The 21,467-nt window shown below is 47.5% G+C and overlaps 1 protein-coding gene across 1 annotated transcript in view; it reads left to right on the top strand.

The window, feature by feature from the left end:
• RYR3 (ryanodine receptor 3) overlaps positions 1–21,467 on the top strand; it is a 637,001-nt gene that overhangs the window by 586,406 nt on the left and 29,128 nt on the right. The window contains 2 exon segments of the mRNA XM_039536203.1: positions 2,779–2,976; positions 3,997–4,127. Of these exon segments, the coding sequence (XP_039392137.1) occupies positions 2,779–2,976; positions 3,997–4,127 (329 nt within the window).

The raw sequence follows: 21,467 nt of genomic DNA on the forward strand, positions 1-21,467 counted from the left end.
AGACACCTGACCACTAGGAACATGTTTTATATTGATGAGGACGTACAGACAAATGAATAACAGATGCAAAGGATGGATTTTAAACAACTGGCTGCAACTTTATTAATTTAACATTGAGATACAGCATGATATGCCAGGCATTTAACGGTTCAGTGTAAGGTTCCTCAGGGTAGATCCATCTAAGTCTACCCCTAGGACTCAGCTCACTTCTGAATCCTCTTGCATTCCCCCAGTCATGGAGCTAAGAGTATCAAGGGGGGACATTAGTCCATGGAGGTGTCAGGTTTCCTCTTCTCCTATAGCAAGGGTGGGCAAACTTTTTGGCCTGAGGGCCACATTGGGTTTTGTAAATTTTATGGTGGGCCGGTTAGGAGAGGGGGTCGTGGCCCGGCCCCCACCTCCTATCTGTCCTCCCTGGGACTCCTGCCCCATCCAACCCCCACTGTTCCATGACGGCCCCTCTAAGACCCCTGCACTATCCACACAACCCCGCTCCCTGTCCCCTGACTGCCCCCGGACCCCTATTGTCCCATCCAACTCCTCCTCTCCTTCCTGACTGCCCCCCCCCAGGAACCCTGCCCCATCCAACTACCCCTTCTCCCTGTCCCCTGACTGCCCCGGAACCCCTGACCCTAACTGCCCCCTGCCGCCCCATGCAACCCCCCCTCCTTCCTGACTGCCCCCCCAGGATCCCTGCCTCCATTCAACCCTGTTTCCCTCCTGACCACCATCCTCACCCCTTGACCACCACCCCGAACTCCCCTGCCCTCTATCCAACCCCCCCCCCCGCTCCAAGCCCCCTTACCACGCTGCCTGGAACACCGGTGGCTGGCGGTGCTACAGCCGCGCCGCCCGGCTGGAGCTGGGCCACGCTGCCACCTCCACCATGCAGCACAGAGCACCGGGTCAGGCCGGGCTCTGTAGCTGCACTGCCCCAGGAGCTCACAGCCCTGCCACCCAGAGCATTGTGCCACCGGTAGAGCGAGCAAGCTGAGGCTGCAGGCGAGGGGGAACAGCGAGGGAGGGGCCAACAGCTAGCCTCCCGGGTCAGCAGTTCGGGGGCCAAGCAGGACGGTCCCAAGGGCCACATAGTTTGCCCACCCCTGTCCTATAGGCACACCAGCAAAATTCTGGTTCTCATTTATCCCTTGAAGCTGGTTCTTTTAGCCTTTATCCGCATTGGACACCAGCCTCAAGTTGTGACTAACTAATCGGTCTTATCTTTTCTAAGATTGAACATTGAAGACCTATTGCTTACAACTCAACTGTGCCTCCATGACACTGCACAGAAGTGGAAAAAAAAACCCTACTAGGACTCAGCCATTTGGCCAAACGTGAAAAATTCCTTTTTAATAAGAAAATAGGCAATTGGTCATACCAGCCAGGAGCGGCTCCAGGCAGCAGCGCAGCAAGCGCGTGCTTGGGGAAGCAAGCCACAGGGGGCAGCCTGCCAGTCGTTGTGAGGTCGGCAGTCAGGGAGCCTTCGGCAGCGTTTCTGCAGGAGATCCGCCAGTCCCGCGGCTTCAGCGCCAATTCGGCGGTGGGTACACCGAAGGCGCGGGACCGGCAGATCACCCGCAGAACCGCCGCCGAATCCACGTGACCAGCGGACCTCCCGCAGAAACGCCGCCAAAGGCTCCCTGACTGCCGTGCTTGGGGCGGCAAAAAACACAGAGCTGCCCCTGATACCAGCAGCACCCGATACCAGCAGCACCCTGAAGAACTCAGATCCTATACTAAAGGACCTAGAAATGTCTGGGCAGAATTTAAACAGGCTATGGGAGGAGAGAGCCAGTCAGCCCACCTACTCCCCACAGCCCAGCCACTGGGAGCAGAAGATCTCAGGAAGAGGGACCCAGCTCCCTGTATCACCAATTATGTTCTCTCTCCTGGGCCACTGGCTCATCCCTGTTGGTCTGACCAACCCTTGGTGGGGGCGTGTGGAAGACATTGCTCAGTTAATTTTGCATAGGTCATCAAACATGCCATCAAATGGTAACAGTTTGGCCACTACTGACCTGTACTGATAACCTAGAAATGAAGGGCAGTTTCTCTGCTGCATCCAGCCTCCACTGGTCATAAGAGAGGAAAGAGAATTTTGGATTTCAGGGAGCCTGTTATGGCTCCCTGATTCTGAGGCTAATTTTGCAATGGCCCTGGCAGAGTTTAGAGCAACAAGGAGCTTGTTGGCCAGAGATTAGTGTGAAATGCTAATCAAGTGCTGTAGCAAGACTTGTAAACTTTTTAAAGAAGATTGTGAAATAAAAATGTGTGCACAACAAGTGAATTGGTGACGACAACGTAGCTTTTGCCCCCTTCCTCTGAGACTAGTAGTCATAAATAGTGTAAATTCCAAAACAAACCCTGAAGTTTGTTATACCAGTCTATCTCAGCAGTACATTAATTATTTATTTAATAAAACATTGGTGTTACCTTTGCATTGTTTTTGCTTTCATTTTTGCCATTGCACGCCCTAATAGGGAGATTTGTAAATTGAGCTACCACTGAATTGCTCCTTCTATGTCAAGTGTGAGGTACATTGACAAGGTAGTGTAGGAAGCCTACACTCTTCTTGTATCTGTGCTTCTCTTGTTCTAAGGATGAAGAACTTCACTCTTTAGGACTCAGTGCTCATGTAAAGTGAAAATGATCTTCATAAAAAAATAAAATAGAAATAGGGAACAAAAAGAGATCTGTGAGATCTATAAGAGAATAGAAAAAAGCTTAAGTTACTCCTGTTGCTTTGTGTGTGTGTGTGTGTCTATTTCTCCATTCCAGGTGACAGAAGAACCATTAGATGAGTTAGAGGAAGACTCTGATCTGTGGAATTCCTTTGAAGAAGAGGAAGAGGAAGAGGGAGTGGTGTTTTTTGTTTTACAAGAGAGTACAGGTTACATGGCACCAACACTCAGGGCTCTGGCAGTTATTCATACTGTCATCTCCTTTGTCTGTGTGATTGGATACTACTGTCTAAAGGTGAGCTGTGTGTATGTTTGAAACCCAGCTACTATTTCATGTTTGGTAGACATCTAACTCCATGTCACTGTTCTGAGACTTTGAATTCTTCAGTTTCAATTAAATGTAGACAAATCACTCCTCATAACACACATGAATATCAGAGCTGAGATCAAGATGATTATTTTTGTCTAGATTCTTATAAGCATCCATCACCTTCATATCTGAATGGCTTCCACAGAACTGGTAGGCATCTTACTGCTGTGAGGAAAACATAATACAGTGTAATTTAGTTTAAAATATTCAGAGTTTAAAGCCTAATCAATCACGTTAAAAGCAGTCAACTTCTCCCTTTATTCTAGCAGGGATTAATCTGAGGGAAGAGAAGTGTTAGTGCCTCCCCCTCTTCTCTTGCTTGGAGTTTTTGGTGCGTGATGGCAAGTGTTGTCTGAACAGAGGCTGCCATGTGTTGAATCAATACATTCTTGACCACCATAACCACACACCTACCTCATTTAGCACCACCAACTTTGGGGATATGCTGGCTTGCTCCCCAGGGGAGTTTGGAAGCACACTGCACCAATGCAACCACGCGATAGTAGACTTTCTGGCACCAGGGGCTTTCCACCAAGATTTGTAGACAGGACAGTGAAGTACAGCATCTAGACTTTGCTTTGATTTCTGTTTTCTGCCAGAAGTTCAGTTTCATTTAACTTTTAGTATAAATACATTTATCTTTTATATAAACAACTTTCAGTGGCTGAAGATGCTGCTGCAAGAGCCCTTACACACCTTTATGGTCACTCCTAAATATAATATTCTCACCCAAAAGCAACATCAGAACTCATTCTTTATTCCCCTGAGCTGAGTTACCCTCCAAACCCCACCACTGCCCAGAATACCCTGTTCTTAGAATGTACCAGTTCCAAGGCTTGAAATTAGGTAGTGTTCTGAGGGTTAGTTTTACACTGTAGAGAGACCTAATTGTTTCTAAGAAATGTATAAACCATTACAAACATTTTAAATATCCCTTTTCCAAAGGTTCCTCTGGTTGTATTTAAGCGAGAAAAGGAAATTGCCAGGAAGTTGGAATTTGATGGTCTGTACATTACAGAACAGCCCTCAGAGGATGACATTAAAGGACAATGGGATCGTCTGGTCATAAACACTCCGTAAGTAAAACAAGATGTTTAAAAAAATCTAAAAATAGTATAGCACACCAAACTTTGCAGTGGAACTTCACTAACACTCATACCACCTAGTCCACACACAAAAATTGGTTATCTTCCCTCATATCTCAACAAAGATTTAATAGCAGATACTATTTTGGGGTCTGATATTACTAAAGATCCATTTACCTAGCAAATACCATATCAGGGGTATGTATTTTTCCTTTCCTCTTTGTATTTTTCTGTGGTTTGATTCATTAATGGCTAAATTTATAGCAATGCTTAATTTATAACTTCAAGGCTTTTGTAAGTCTCTCCTCTCAGCCTCTTCCCTAAGAAATTTTACAAATGAATCACTTGGGAAAACAGTTTGGCTTTTGTGCCTCTCTTTTTGTTATATTATTCTTCTTTCCTTTTTAATGCATGTAATAACTTGGTATTTTTCCCCTCTTCATCAGACAAAATTAGTGTATAACAAGAGAAGTAAACCGGGAATAAAAAAACATTATCAGACTATCTAAGTAGATCTGACTTTTCTGTCCAGTTCATAAATAATAGCAAAGAGTGTAGGATTCACACAGTGATCCATAGAAGTCTCATTTGCTATTCTGTGCATGAATTATACAAATGTAGGCAAGAGAGAGGAAAAAAACCAAAGGATTGTAACAACGTTGAGCAGCACTCAGTTCAGAAGGTCACCTGGGTTTTCTTTCCCCGCCGTTGTTCAAGGTGTTGAATTGGTTAGAAGAGATAGATATGAGGCACTTCAAAAATATTGAGATTTCAAATTACCATTTGCATGTTAATGCAGCCAAACTGATTATTCTTCAGTGTAGTAGACTGAAAACAGAATAATGCTTAATCTGAAGAGAATGATATAGAGCCCTTACTGATAATCACTTTTCATAGACAGTGCCCCTAGGGTACATCACAAATCAAATAGTTTTTACATGTGTGTTCTCCAGAGGTCCATCTCATGTAGATGTACTTTCTGTGGCAAACTGATACATCAGAGCTATATATAGATACACCATCACAGTGTTTTAATTTTTCATCAAATAAAATGTGTAGAAAATTGTACATTATAATTACATATTACTTATGCCCTGTTACGCCATTGCTGTACCAGTGGAGTACAGCTGTGCCTAACATAGTCCCTGCTCTCAAAGGACTTAAAGGCACAAACGGCTATAGACCTGTAAAATACAATAGAGACTAAGTATTGAGTGGTTTGCAGTGTTTATAATTGAAATGATTCACTGAATAAGTTGGTTCTCCTTTGAGTGATTATCCCATACTCATTCCCCTGTAGGTGTATGTGGGCCCAATACACTCAAGTCGATGACTTTTGTCAGCAGCACATGCACCCTCACTATCCTCATGCATGGAGTTGATAGCATAAAGGGATGCGGCTGCCACATCCCTCTCAGTTCCTTCTTACCTCCCATGGCAATAGCTGGAACTTCCTATCACTCTTGGGATTTGGTTCTCTTCTCTTAGCCAGCGGGTAAAAAAGAGAAATTCTCTTATCTGCATATAGTTATAGTTAGATAGTTAACTGATTCTTTGAGGCTGGAGGTCAGAATGCAGAAATTGCCAAAATTTAACAAGGTGCCACATGCAGGGCCGTGATCCCTGTAAGCAATAGGCACAAAATAACCTAATCTGTTTAGGAAAGGGACATGTGAGGGATGAATGTCCCATTTGCACCTCCTTTCTGATGATGATGAAAAAGCAAAGGGACTTCTGCCTTAAGGTACATCTACCTGAAAAGGCAATGTAGGACAAATAAAGGCTGTTATTCCCACTACTTCCTGATGCCCAGAAAGAGAGGTGTATTTCATTGTGTTCTGGACTTAAGAAAGCTGAACACATTTGTCAAGAAAACCAAGTTCATGATGGTCACCCTTGTGTCTGTTATCCCTTCTGGATTGGTATGCTGCTCTTGATTTGCAGGACACTTACTTTCACATGGAAATATATCCTGGCCACAGAAAGTGTCTTTGATTCATGGTAGGCAACATGCACTACCCGTACTCTGTGCACCAGCCTGACCAAGGCAGTACTTGTACACAGACCTATATCAGTTCTCCATTTGATCATTCATAGCTGTACCTCTGGTTGAAGATCTCTTGTCATAGAATCAAGGCAAGTCACTGCACCCCAACCTACAAACTCTCTGCCTCATGGTGTGAATAATCTCTTGTTGAGCAATAAGAAGAGATGTGCAGGCCATTTTGGTGATCAGCAGAAAGGATTCCCCGAAAGCCATTTGTGCAGTAAAATGGAAAAGGTTTTCAGTCTGGACTGAACCTGGCCAGTTAACACCAATTAACACCAAGATTAGACACATACTAAACTACCTGCTGCATCTGAAATCTTCAGATCATTTCCCCAGTTCAATAAGTGTCCATTTAGCATTCATTTCTGTGATACATCCACCAGTGGATGGGTATTCTATCATTTTGTGTCCCTTCATATCCAGATTTTTAAAGGGACTTACTCATACTCACCTGTGTCCAATCCTTCACCTTCCTGGGACATGAATTGAGTGTTGTCCCATTTAATGGGTCCCCCCTTTGAACCTTTGGCAACAACATCCTTGCCATTGTTGTCAATGAAAACAGCCGCTGAATTTCTGCCGAAGACCCGGCACTTCGGTGGCGGGTCCCAGGGTGGAAGGATCCCCCGCTGCCGGTCTTTGGGGCACTTCGGTGGCAGGTCCTGGAGCAGAAGGACCCCCCCACCGCCGCTGAATTGCTGCCAAAGACCCGGAGCGGAAGAAGCTCTGAGGGCCCAGGCCCTGCAAGAGTTTTCCGGGGGCCCCGGAGCGAGTGAAGAACCCCGCTCCAGTGGCCCCAAAAAACTCTTGTGGGGGCCCCTGCGGGGCATGGGGCAAATTGCCCCACCTGCCTCCCATTCTGGGCGGCCCTGCACCACAGCTCTACTGTACAGTTAGCACACTAGGTCAATCAGAGCTAGAGCAGGTATGTGTGCTCAAGCTGGAATTTACGCTTCCAGATAGAAGTTGTAGGCTGTTCTACCCTTAACACACACATTAGCAACCTCCTCTAGCCAAAGTATTTTCTAGCCTCAGACTAACTTCATAAGTTCCATATCCCATCCAAAAGATACATTCAGTGTCAGTGTGCCATAGTAGTAGCTAAACAAACATGCCATGGCATCTGCTAGTGTTGACCTAATAAAGAATTACCTTATTACAGTAGTTGAATTCTTCTATTTGTGTATAAGTTTGCCAGTGTATGGTGTCTTTTCATAGTATGTATTTTCTTCAATTATCTTTAAAATGCTGCTTTTCTTTTGCATTGAACAACATGACTAGCTTTTTCATTAAAAGTTAAGTATGCTAGTTTTGTTCTCTTGCATCAAGAAGCATGATTTCCTGAAGCTCATCTCTTATGCAAAATTATTTTAGTATTTTAGGAATAATGTCTGAATTATTAGCAGCCTTTTAATGCTTTATTTTCATAAGGCCAAATCCTAGGAGTTTTCCACTGACTTCAGTTTGGTCCATATATTGTGTTGACACAGAGAGGTAAAAAGTTAGAATTAAAAAATTACTTGAAAATATTCTTCTGGAATCCTGCCAATTTGTTACTTACATCCAGAATGGTCTTTCATTTTGTCAGTAGATAATTGCACATTAGAAAATGTAATGAGAGTCAACAAGCTGAATAATACTCTGTGATGACAGCTTTGATTAATATACAGTTATTAAAACACAGAAGCAACATATTTTTGATGTATGATTCTAGGAAAATGTTAGCAACAATAGAATTCAGTTTACAGGTTAAGCTTCTACTTGGGAAATAATTAACTTAGTGTTTTTTTTCCAGTTACAAACCAGTTTTGTGTAGGAGTTGAATTCATCAGTTCCCTACAGCAAAGTGGTGGTGTTATTTTCTGATTATTTTCTGTAACGGGTGTTATAGCCCAGAATTGGCAGTAGTGCTGTTGTTTTGATCTTCCAGGAAAAATACTACTATGTGAAATTTATTAATTCTTGCTATTAATATTTGTTTTAAAATTTTAAGCTTTATGATATTTGTTTCTCTGGATTAATAGATTTGCTGAGCTGTGAGAAACAACAACATAAGTGCGGTTCTAGATGAGTGCAAAGTATTTAAAAACATCACTTTTGAGGCTAAGTCCACAATAGCGCAAACACTAGGTTTCTTTTCATCCCTCAATTTGGCAGGCAGGGTGATGACCATCTAGTGTTTTCCTGCTCTTTAGGGCTCCCTCTTCTGCTTCTCCAGCTTGACTCCTGCCTCACTCGGAGCAACATGCAGGTAGGCAACCTCCACAGCTACATGTGGCTGCCATTTAGGTCTTGAGCAGAAAAGCCTATAATAAAAGGGAAAGAGAGAGGATCGAAACACCTCAACTATGGCTCATGGATTAATGCTTTCCCACGGATGGCATAAATGTTTTTCTGATTTCACTGTGAAAAATGTTCACTACCTAGTAGAATGAGACAGCAACTGAAGAGATTTCTGGGCCTGTATCAGACAAAACCAGCCTGCCCAGCCTTCCTGTAGGGAGGAAGGAAGATAGCCTGCAGGGGCTGAGACTCTCTCTCTCAAGCAGCTGTGGAGAGAGGGAGTGGCTGAGATGGTTGGTCTCTGGGGCTGTGACAGACAGAACCAGTTCATGCACAGGGAAAAGAGGCTCTCCCTGAGGCAGCCTCAAACTCTTGAGGAAAAGGAACTTTAAGACTTCCATGAAGTAAGGGTTCTTCGAGTGCTTGCTCATATTGATTTCAATTAGGTGTGAGCGCTCTCCGTGCACACTCATCAGAAGATTTTTACCCTAGCAACACTCGGTGGGTCAGCTGAGGCACCCCCTGGAGTGGCATCCTTACGGCGCCGGATATATACCCCAGTTGACCCAGCAACCCCTCAGTTCCTTCTTACCGCCCGTGAAGGTCCTTGGAATTGTGGAGCATGGCTTAGCTGATCTCCACTTCCCTAGCTTTTAGCTCATTTATAGTTGTAGATAGTTTTTATAGAGTAGCTGTTATTAGTTTCTAGTTGTAGTTAATAGTTGTAATTGTTAGTGTAAATAGTAATTGAGGGTAAGAGGCTTCTCTCCTTCCCTCTCTCCTGGTACCCGGGCTAATGCCTACGTCTCCGGGTTTCAAACCGTGCTCGGCCTGCCTTAAGCCAATGCCTATGGGAGACCCCCACAACTCCTGTTTGAAGTGCCTGGGGGAATCCCATCAATCAGATAAGTGCCGCATTTGTAAGGCATTCAAGCCTCGGACTAAAAAGGAGCGGGACTTTCGCTTGATGCAGCTCCTTATGGAAGTGGCACTTAGCCCGATGTCCTCAGCTCCGCGTTGAGACCCGGCACCAACCCTGTCGGTCCGAAGCGTGCCTCCGGCACCAGAAGCAACAGCTTCATGTCCCGGCACCGGCAAAGACTCCCAACACCAGATGTCTCTGGCTCCTCTACCAGCACGGCACAGCTCACTGTCTTCGGGACCCAAGAATCAGCACAAACAACCTGCTGCTCCTTTGCAGTTGTCAGCACCACCTGTGCCTCCCTCGGAGCCGCGTCCTGTGCTGGCCCGCCCTGCGAAGGCTCCAACTCCAGCACCATTGATTCCGGTGCGTACCGCGGTTGAGCTCGGTCTGCCTTCCACCCCGGAGACTTTCTCTACGGCACGCAACCTGATTGCGCTCACCAAGCCGAGACTGTCACAACCTTCAGTACCGCTGGTATGGGCTGTTCCCTCAAAAGGAAAGCCCTCCATGATGCGCCTCCGTCGCAGAGTGAGACGGGACGGCACCGATCCTAGTCCCAATCCCAGTCATGGTCCCAGTCCAGACACTGGTCTCGTCTACGGCACCGCTCGCAGTCCCGGCATCAATCACCATCTTGGCGCCAGTCGCACTCATGGCGCCCCTCCGCCTCACGAAGATCATCTTCCCGGTATGGTTGGTACCGGTCCAGCTCCCAGCACCAATCCCGGCGCCAGTCTACTCAGAGTTGATCCCGGCACCGTTCCGCCCATAGATCTTCGTCAAGGTCCAGATCTGCCTCCCGGCACCGATATGACCGCCGGTCCCGATCCAGGTCACAGTACCACTCGAGACCATGGCGCCGATCTCCATCTCCGCGGTGCAGGGTGACAACACAAGACAGGGTGACCCAGCATGCGCGATCGGCTCCACCTTAGCCATCCCATCCCAACTCGAGGTCATCGAGGCAGAAAGTGGCTACCATGTCCAGGACCAGGATGTGGATGGTGCTAGCCAATGGCACAACGAGGGGCAGGATCCTGTTCAGGAACCTTCACAATGGTCCTTTTGGACCCTTTGGGCATACCATCAGGCCCAAGGTGTCCCCTCAGGGGCTTCTCGCTCTGCCCACTCAGAATCCCGGGTACCGGAGGCCACTGTGAGTCGCCCTCCCCCGAAGGGGTTTGGAGGCAATGGCCCTGCCCTCAGCTGAGGCCCATGCCCCTAGCATGGTGGACCTAGGGCAACCAGACCCTCCCCAGCAAGACTTGCCCCAGGACCCATTAGTCCCTGGAGTATCCTCCTCGTCTTCGTCCGACAAGGCGGTGGCAGGTACGTCCTCCTCTGGCCCCGCACCTATAGACCTCCGTGCACACCAAGAGTTGCTTTGCAGGGTGCCACAAAACATGAGCCTCCAGGTGGAGGAGGTGGTAGAGGTCGAGGATCCAGTAGTGGACATTCTATCTGCCGATAACCCAACATGTATAGCCTTGCCATTAATTCGGACCATCCAGGCTAATGCCAATACAATCTGGCAATCTCCAGCCTCTATTCCTCCTACTGCCCAGGGGGTGGAGAGGAAGTACTTGTTCCCCTCCAAAGACTATGAATACTTGTATATTCACTCCCAACCGTGCTCCTTTGTTGTACAGTCCGTTAATGAGAGGGAAAGACATGGCCAACAAGCTTCCGCTCCTAAATCCAAGGATGCTAAATGCCTGGATTTATTCGGGTACAAGATTTATTCTACTGGCGGCTTACAACTCAGGGTGGCTAACCAGCAGGCTCTCTTGCATCGCTACAATTATAATACCTGGAACTCAATGGGAAAGTTCAAAGAGCTCAGGAGTCCAGGGAGGAGTTCGGGGCCCTACTGGAGGAGGGCAAGAAAGTAGCCAGGACATCTTTGCAGGCCTCAATAGATGCGGCAGACTCGGCGGCTAGGACTCTAGCCTCGGGCATAGCTATGCGCCACATCTCGTGGCTGCAGGTCTCCAGTCTCCCACTGGAACTCCAGCAAACTATCCAGGACCTGCCCTTTTATAGCCATGGTCTGTTTTCTGACAAGACTGACTCCATAGTCTGAAGGATAACCGGGCCATCATGAGTTCATTGGGCATGCATATCCCGGTGACGCAATGTAGGCCCTTCTGACCCCAACCACAGCGCACCTACCCTAATCCCTGGCCGAGACAGGACTTCTCTAGAAGATGCGGCCGGGGTGGTAGGAAGAGACAGTCTGGTCCTCAGACGGGCCAGAACCAGGGCCCCCCCAAACCTTCAGCGGGGTCCAAGCAAAACTTTTGAAGGTGCGCCCAAGGGCAGAGCACCAGTCTCCTTCCAGGATCCTTCCCCACCTTTCACCAACCGCCTCTCCTGTCCTGCATAATGTCAGACCAATGGGTCCTACGTAGGGTGGAAAGTGGATACCGCCTTCAATTTGTTTTGTCCCCCCCACCGCTACCACCCTCTTTCCCCGTTCCTCTTCAGGGACCCCTCTCACGAGCAGGGCCGCCCAGAGGATTCAGGGGGCCTGGGGCAAAGCAATTTCGGGGGTCCCTTCCATAAAAAAATCGCAATACTATACAATACTATATTCTCATGGGGGCCCCTGTGGGGCCCGGCGCAAGTTGCCCCACTTGCTCCACACCCACAGGCGGCCCTGGGAAAAATAAACCTCTGCATCTCGGCACAAACCCAGTTTTGAGAAAACTTCTTTACAAGGTATCACTGGTTCTCAGCATGAGCTAGTGCTAAAAGGCACTAAAGCTCATTAAAAGGGTTGGATAAATATTTTCCGTCAAAACTTTTTCTGGATCGAAAACTAGGGGTTTTTAAAAAGCAGAAAAAAAATCACGGACAATGTCTGCTTTCCTTCAAAATTTGTTGTGTTTTTTTTAATTGAAAAGCTGAAATTAGTCTGCCAAAACCTGAATATGGTTTGGGGTTTCAGAAATGTGTGGCCAAATATTTGCTGCTTGCTGTGTTTGATTGTTTAAAGAAACAATAAAAAATTCTGCTTAAAAAAAATCCAAAACTTTTGAACCACCTCAGCTTGTGACCAAACGCCTGAGCCCATCCAGTCAGAGATTTTTCCAGGTTTCTGATACTCTGCTGGCTTCCTTGACTCATATCTGTTTCCATAACTTTGGGTTCATTTAGGTTAGAACATAAGAACAGCCATACTGGGTCAAACCAAAGGTCCATCCAGCCCAGTATCCTGTCTACCGACAATGGCCAATGCCAAGTGCCCCAGAGGGAGTAAACCTAACAGGTAATGATCAAATGATCTCTCTCTTGCCATCCATCTCCACCCTCTGAAAAACAGAGGCTAGGGACCCCATTCCTTACCCATCCTGGCTAATAGCCATTAATGGACTTAACCTCCATGCATTTATATGTTTCCTAGAGACTGGCTCCATGGGGTCCCTCACAAACTGGAGACGGTTACTGTGGGTTTGTCTTTAGTATAGCTTATGTACATACTCCACTATATGAGCATTTGAGCTTGTTCCAAAATCTGGGATGAGCCTATGTTGTGAAAACTGAAATGTTCAAAATAGCACATGCATGTGAATGGACACAGGCTGCTAAAATTAAATTAACCCAGAGGTTCTCAAACTGGGGGTCAGGACCCCTCATGAGGTTATTACTGGGGGTCGCAAGCTGTCAGCCTCCACCTCAAACCCCACTTTGCCTCCAGCATTTATAATAGTGTTAAATATATAAAAAAGTGTTTTTAATTTATAAGGGGGGGTTGCACTCAGAGGTTTGCTATGTGAAAGGGGTCACCAGTATAAAAGTTTGAGAACCACTGAATTAACCCCTCTGAAGCCTCAGGGAATGCAGGGGAGGGGAGTCTCCCTTGGTAGGGTTGGGAAGGAGGTAGGTGGTGTAGATATTGCTCTTCTCATGTGATCCCTCCCCCAGTGGCTAATTTTAAATGAAGCTACCCTCCCCTGACATGAATCTCCCTATGGCACTGAAATTAAATATAGACTATAATTTGGCATTTGAGAAGTGAAAGGGATGGTAGCCCTAATGGAAAAGCTAACAGCTTGGCTCTTCTGCAAGCCTCAAACTGCTGAATGAGCTTTAGGGTAGGGAAGGCTGTGCCTCCCAAACAGCCTGGCCCTGCCCCCTATCCAACCCCCACCCACTTCCTGCCCCCTGACTGCCCGCTCCCCTCAGAATCCCCAACCCATCCTGTTCCTTGTCCCCTCACCATCCCCCAGAGACCCCCCCAACCACCACCCCGGGACCCCACCCCTGCTCCCTGTCCCCTGACTGCCCAGACCCCTATCCACCCCTCGCTGAGTCCTGACAGACCACCGGAACGCCCACGATCCAACCCCATTCCCTGTCCCCTGACTGCCCCGACCCCTATCCACCCCCTGCTGAGTCCTGACAGACCCCCAGAACGCCCACGATCCAACCCCCCCCTTCCCTGTCCGCTGACTGCCCCCTCCCTGTACCCTGACTGTCCCCAGGACTTCCTGCCCCTTAGCCAGCCCCCCTGGCCCCAGCCCCTTACCCCCGGCTCCCCCCTCACCCAGGACTGTCCCTCGACAGCCCCTTACCCCCGGCTCCCCCCTCACCCAGGACCGTCCCTCAACAGCTGCAGGCCCCGCTGGAGCTCGCAGCCCTGCCCCTTACCACGTGGCTCTGAGCGGGGCAGGGTTCAGGCCCTGCCAGAGCCATGCTGCAGCTGTTAAGGGACGCTGCTGGATGTGCTGAGGCTCCGGGAGAGGGACGGAGGCGGGGTTGGGCCGGGGCCGGGGAGGGAGCCTCAGCCATTCTCGTGGGGGCCCCTGCGGAGCCTGGAGCCTGTGGCAAATTGCCCCACTCCCCCCCCCCCGCTGGGCGGCCCTGCTCACGAGCAACTCCTTCTACAGGAGGTGCAAATGCTCCTAACTATTGGAGCTTTACTGGAGGTTCCAAGGGAACTGAGGGGCAGGGGGTTTTACTCCCATTACTTCCTAATCCCCAAGGCAAAGTGGGGGCTACAGTCCATCCTGGACCTGCGTGGACTCAACAAATTCATGGTAAGGTTGAAGTTCCACATGGTTTCCCTGGGGATCATTATCCCTTCCCTGGATCCTGGAGACTGGTACTCCGCCCTTGACATGACGGACGTGTACTTCCACATAGCGATTTACTCACTGCACAGGCGTTTCTTTCGCTTTGTGGTCAACCAACAGCACTTCCAATTTACCGTCCTTCCCTTCGGCCTATCCATGGCACCAAGGGTCTTTACAAAGTGTATAGCCGTTGTAGCTGCCTCACTCCATTGACATCGGCTCCAAGTGTTTCCGTACCTCGACGACTGGCTCATTTGGGGTCGCTCCAAGGACCAAGTGCAATCTCATGTCCAGTTCCCCATGAGCTTATTCAGACAGCTGGGCCTGCTGCTCAATGTCAAAAAGTCCACTTTGGAGCTGACCCAACGAATAGGCTTCATCGGAGCAGTCCTGGATTCAAAACTCGCCCGTGTGTGCCTACTGCACGCCTGCTTCCAGTCCATGGCGAGCATTATCCATGGCCTCCAAAGCTTCCCGACCTCGACAGCATGCACGTGCCTCCGTCTCCTGGGACACATGGCATCTTGCACTTTCAAGACCAGACATGCCAGACTGCGCCTCCGTCCACTTCAGGCCTGGCTCTCAACCATATACCACCCAGACCAGGACAATATGGACACAGTGGTCATGGTACCAATGGAAGTCTTAATGTCCCTGGTCTGGTGGCTGAACCCCAGCTCGGTATGTGAAGGGGTGCCATTCCATGCCCCACAGCCCTCCCTGGTCCTGACCACGGACACATCATCTTTGGGTTGGGGTGCTCACCTCACGGACCTTCGCATACAGGGACTTTGGTCCACACAAGAGATTCCCTGCACATCAACGTACAGGAACTGAGAGCAGTGTGCCTGGCGTGCCAGGTGTTCCACAAGCACCTTCAGGGCCGTTGTGTTGCAGTTTTCACAGACAACACAACGGCCATGTTTTATATCAACAAACAATGGGGAGCACGATCCTTCCCCCTCTGTCAAGAAGCCATTCGCCTGTGGGAATTCTGCATAGCCCACTCGATCGACCTGGTGGAATCGTTTCTCCCAGGAGTCCAAAACACCTTGGCAGATCGCCTCAGCAGATCCTTTCTGGCTCACGAGTGGTCGATTCGCCCGGACGTTATTCATTCTGTTTTCCGGAAGTGGGGTTTCCCCAGATGGACCTTTTCGCCTCTCGCGAGAATCGGAAGTGCCAGGTGTTCTGCTTTCTCCAGGGGCACTCCCCGGGTTCCCTATCGGACACCTTCCTGATACCGTGGAAAGACTGCCTGTACTATGCCTTTCCTCAATTCCCTTTAGTCCACAAGGTCCTTCTCAAGTTACGCAGAGACAGGGGCTGCTTAATCTTGATTGCCCCGGCATGGTCCAGGCAGCATTGGTATACCACTCTCCTTGATCTGTCGGTGACCACACCAATTCCACTCCCATTGTGGCTGGACCTGATCACCCAGGAGCACGGCCGACTGTGTCATCCGGACCTGCAATCCCTCCACCTCACAGCATGGATGCTGCATGGCTAACTCAATCTGAGCTACATTGCTCCCGCTCGGTGCAGCAGGCACTTTTGGGTAGCAGAAAGCCCTCTGCTAGGTCCATGTATTTTGCCAAGTGGAAGCATTTCTCCTGGTGGTGTGCTCTGAGCAATGCTGCCTCTCTGGAGGCGCCAGTGCCTACCATCTTAGACTATCTCTTGTCCTTGAAACAGCAGGGCCTAGCAATTTCATCCATCAGAGTACACCTAGCAGCGTTTTCGGCCTTCCACCCAGGCGAAAATGGGCGCTCGGTCTTTTCCAATCCCATGGTCAGCAGGTTCCTCAAGGGATTGGAATGTCTGTACCTGCAAATTCAGCATCCGGCCCCTCAACCTGGTCCTATCCAGACTCATGGGTGCCCCGTTTGAGCCGATGGCCACTTGCTCGCTCCTGTACCTTTCCTGGAAAACAGCTTTCCTTGTCGCTATCACCTCGGCGAAACATGTGTCGGAGCTTAGAACCCTTACGTTGGACCCACTGTATATGGTGTTTCATAAGGACAAGGTACAGCTGTGACCACACCCTTCCTTCCTTCCTTCCTAAGGTGGTGTCTGCCTTCCATGTCAACCAAGACATCTTTCTTCCAGTCTTCTATCCGAAGCTGCATGCTTCTCAACAAGAACAATAGCTGCACTCCCTAGACTTTCACAGGGCCCTCGCCTTTTACATCGAACAAACAAAACCTTTTGGGAGGACGACCCAGCTGTTCATAGCTGTGGCAGACCAGATGAAGGGCCTCCCAGTCTCCACCCAGTGCATCTCGTCCTGGATCATATCTTGCATCCGTGCATGCTATGACTTGGCTGTCGTGCCAACTACGCATCTTACTGCCCACTCCACCCAGGCTCAAGCTTCCTCCTCTGCCTTCCTGGCTCATGTGCCCATACAGGAGATTTGTAGGGCAGCAACTTAGTCATCAGTACATACCTTTGCTTCCCAATATGCATTTGGTTCAGCGGTCCTTCATTCCGCGACATCTCAGTCTGACCCCACCGCCTAGGTAAGGTTTGGGAGTCACCTAATTGGAATCGATATGAGCACTTGAAGAAGAAAAGACAGTTACTCACCTTTGTAACTGTTGTTCTTTGAGATGTGTTGCTCATATCCATTCCAAACCCGCCCTCCTTCCCCTCTGTTGGAGTAGCCGGCAAGAAGGAACTGAGGAGGCACTGGGTCAACTGGGGTATATATCCGGTGCAATAAGGGTGCCACTCTAGGGGGCGCCTCTGCCGACCCACCGAGTGTTGCTAGGGTAAATAATCTTCCAATGATCATGCACGCAGCGCATGCACACCTAATTGGAATGGATATGAGCAACACATCTTGAAGAACAACAATTACAAAGGTGAGTAACCATCTTATCTTATTGAGCCAGGTCTCCTTAACTGTATGGCATGCTAGTTATACTAATCCAAGATTCTCCCAGGAGAGTTGTCCATAGCAGTTTTCCAGCAGCTACAAGAGCTGGAGACTGTCCATTGTAGAACTGTTCATAACGAAATTCAATGCTAAGTGCTTCCTTTTTTGGCAATGGTTGTCTGGACCCAGCAATGTTAGTGCAGGATGCATTTGTCATTTCATTTGAACTTCTCATTGTTACATGTTTCCTCCCCTCCAACTTCTGTGGAGAGTCCTAAAGAAAACTGCTCATCATGGGATTCCTTTAATCCTAATTGTCCTGGCCAAGGCTATCTTAGCATATGGAACTGATGATACTCTCAGAAGGGATAAGAATCCTTCTGCCCATATGCCATGACCTTCATCAGGAGTATTGCCCTCAAGTCCAGGTGCCCTCATTTCCTGTACAGTGAGACTTAGAACTGATTCCACTTCAGCTGTGCCACCTCCTAGGGCAGAGAAAGGAAGTGGTAGTGGACAAGCTTTGCAAAGGTGCTTTCTACATTCTCACTAGGCACTGCAAGCCAAATGTGCAGGTGTCTACAGACCCATCCTTTGACTTCAGAGAGCTGAGAGCAGGGCTTAGATGAGCAACTGTTCTTTAGAAAGGAGTAGTTGAAAGGTTAGGCAATCCCCTCCCCCTTCTAGTTCAGTTCCAAGTCTTATTCTCATGCCCTCTGGTGTGTTTCATATGGTGCTACTAAACAGAAATCATTGTCTGCACTGTCTCTCATCAAATCACAGAAAGGTAAATTATATTCCCATCTACAGGCTAATCCTGTGAGGGCTTTCCAAGACCAGGCATCAACAAAAGTCTTTCCTCCTTAGGAAGGTAGATCAGGCTAACAGATTTGTGAGATTGAAAGGCGTGAAACTGAAGATTCAAGAGGAGGAAACCCAACAGAGAGAGAAATTCTGGATAGTGATTGGTCATCATGCCAGTAAGTGAGTGAGAAGGAGGAACCTAGAGTCAGAACTGGCTCTGACAAGCCACAGATAATTTGCCCTTGTCAAACAGACGCCACTGATGTTGGTTACTTACTATCTCATTTTACAAAGAAAACTCATTTCAAAGTTTAATGTTGTGCCTGAAACATGTCAGATTTTCATCTCTGTAAAATACATTAAGAGATTGAAATACATTATGCATTCACAGAACCGGTACAGCAATGATAGTGCCAACGCAAGCTTGCCCACACTGTCTTACCAAATTACCCCAATGCTGTGCTGGAGGGAGCATCTTGGCTTCACTGAAACAGCCAACAAGAAGGCCAGTCAGACTATGCCTACACTTTCAGTGATGTGTAGAGTACATACACTGCACACCTCCTAGCCTGGGTTTAAATAGCACTATGGACAGTGAAGCACTGCTTAGATGAGTAAAGACACACCAGAACCTTTGGGTATATACTCTGCACAGCTCTCTACAAGCCCAAGCAGTGCCTCACAAATCCACACTGCTACCTTTAGCAGTGTAATGTCCTGCTGCCTCCCTGATGCCAGAGCCTTTCCCCACCACAGTGACAAACTGTGGCTGTGGGGGCAGGCTCTGGCAGGGGGAGGCAGCGGGGAAAAACTTCAGCAGCTCCCCATCACCAGAACTTTTCCTTACTGCCTCCCGCCTGCCAGAGCCTTTCACTGCTGCATATAGCTACACACCGCAATGTGGACACAACCTGCTTTGCACTGCGGCATGTAACTACATGAGCCGCACAACACACTGCTAACAGTGCAGACAGGACCTTAGTGTTAATTGTAATGGTGACTTGTGTGAGATGGAGACTAATCAAGTAGGATTTGGTATAAAACCTTTTACATAATCAGTGAACAGCTTTCAGATTATTAATTTTGGACACTATCATACTAAGCCAATTTCAGATGAGTTATCTAGAGCTGTGTGAGCCATTGCCAGTTCTCTAAACCAACCAACTTCCCTGTCATATGTTGTTTAAGAACCAACCCATTTTCTTTAAGTAGTACTGTCATCTTTCTTTGATTGAAAACCCACTGAAATTCTTTAAAGTGATGATTATTATAAAAGTGTAACATTATTTCTTAAAAGACATCTACCACAACAGATCCCTCACTCTTGGGTCCATACTGCCAGACAGGAACTCTCATTAGTCTAAAGTTCTGAGCCATCACTACTCCAACAGGGGAGCTACGCAGACATGCCCTCTGTAGAAATATTCCTTGAGTTCCTAACCAGAGTTCATTTTTGACTTCTATTGATTAAGAAACTCACTACAATATCTCAGCAGTACTGCACTATCAGCTCTATTAGATGGATGGGTGCTGAGCAATATTTTTTCAGGCAAATATCTTATTCTCCTAACATAAGTATTCTTCATGGTGCTTCTTTTGACTCAGTATTTGTGTACCCTTGTATATACAGTACCTTCAGAAAACACAAAATCATGATGTCTTCTGTCTCCTCCAGGTTTTTTGTTCTGTGAGAGCAAAGAAGCCTCAGGGCTCCTTGCCTCCCTATTCTCCCTATTCTCAGACTTTTCTCTATCTCCAGTTCATGTGCATATTTTATTTTTGCCAGTAGTTCATCCTAGAGATTTGAAGTGTCTGAGAGGAAGCAACATAAAAAAGCCCCAAGTGTAGTTATCTCACCTTCTGATAAATGTGACCACAACACTGACTACTTCTGAGCAGAGCATGACAAATTTGCCAATTATATCTATATACACGTCACAGGGTCTAAAGGTGAGCATTTGAGTGCTTTGACCCACTACACTATTGCCTCTGGAAACCAATGTTGAGAGCATGGCCTCACCTCCTCCCAACTGCAGAGCGAGGAACCCACTGACTTCTAACCTGTTTCTTTGACTCCTGAAAGCAAGCAGTTAAGGCATTCAGTGCCTCAATCTCAGCAGAATTAGCACTAAAAAGTTAGGCATTGTCAGCTGGGCTCAAAGACCATATTGTACAGTCTGTACTCCTCCTGCTACATCATCACTCCAGTTGAATCAAAGATGAACACCACTTTCAGCTGAATAAAATCTGGTCTTGCTGTGAAGTGGATCTCAAGCATTGGTTATCTCAATGTACTTGAAGATATGATTCTCTCAGTATACCCAACACCTCCTGTATGTTTTAATGTACTTTTTATGTATCATATGAAATAAAATAAGTAAATAGGTGCTCTGATAAATGCAGCTCAATTCAAGGTATCCCTAGACAAGACACAGGTCATATGGAACCAGCCCACTGCATCTGAAGCAACCTGTACTTTAAGGTCTTAGAGTTTTCAAATCAAGCAGCGACACTTGAATCCATAAACAGGTAACAGACAACACAGGTGCACAAAGACACAAAACTCTCAGCCTCTACTCTGTCATGAACCATACTACCAGATATAGGGATTCCAGACTGGGAGGCAGAGAAAAATCCCTGATTCTATGTGATCTATGGAACAAGACTCTGATGATGATGGGCTGTTGGCCACTGCCATCCCTAAAAAGGTCATAAATGGTTTGGTCAATTAGGTGCTAGTAACAATCCATACTTCCGCCTCTCCTGACACTAGAGATGATGAAGGAAAGACATTGTTTTGAAAGGTATCTTTCTCTGCTACAGATGAAAATTCACATATTTCCCACTGGCTATTGCAGTATCTTATTGTTTTAAAAAAATTATTTCATAAAGACCTCGGGGAGTTCAATAACGTCCAAAGAGTGGGGAATCTGTTAGAGAAGCAATTTTAGGAGAACTATTCATCCTTCACCCACCTTTTGGTGACTGAAGATTCTGTAACCTTTCTAACTCCGTATTTGTGTACCCTTGTATATACAGTACCTTCAGTTTCACTTATTACTTATCTTTTGGGGACACTAGGGACACGGCTGTTCTGAAGGGCAAGCCACCTGCTGGAGTGAGGTTTCATAACATTAGAGCTGTCAGTGTTCTAACTGGCCTTTGTGCTGGGATTTTGGACCCAACAGTGGTATGTGCTATGATTAAGGCCCTACTTGAATTACGGGATGATTGTCAAAAAATTGCAGCTGAGTTGTGGACAAGCCATGTAAAATTGCAGAAAAATAACAACGGACCTTGTCATTTGCAG

This window comes from Mauremys reevesii, linkage group 4 (assembly GCF_016161935.1).
Source record: "Mauremys reevesii isolate NIE-2019 linkage group 4, ASM1616193v1, whole genome shotgun sequence".
Taxonomy (NCBI): Eukaryota; Metazoa; Chordata; order Testudines; family Geoemydidae; genus Mauremys; species Mauremys reevesii.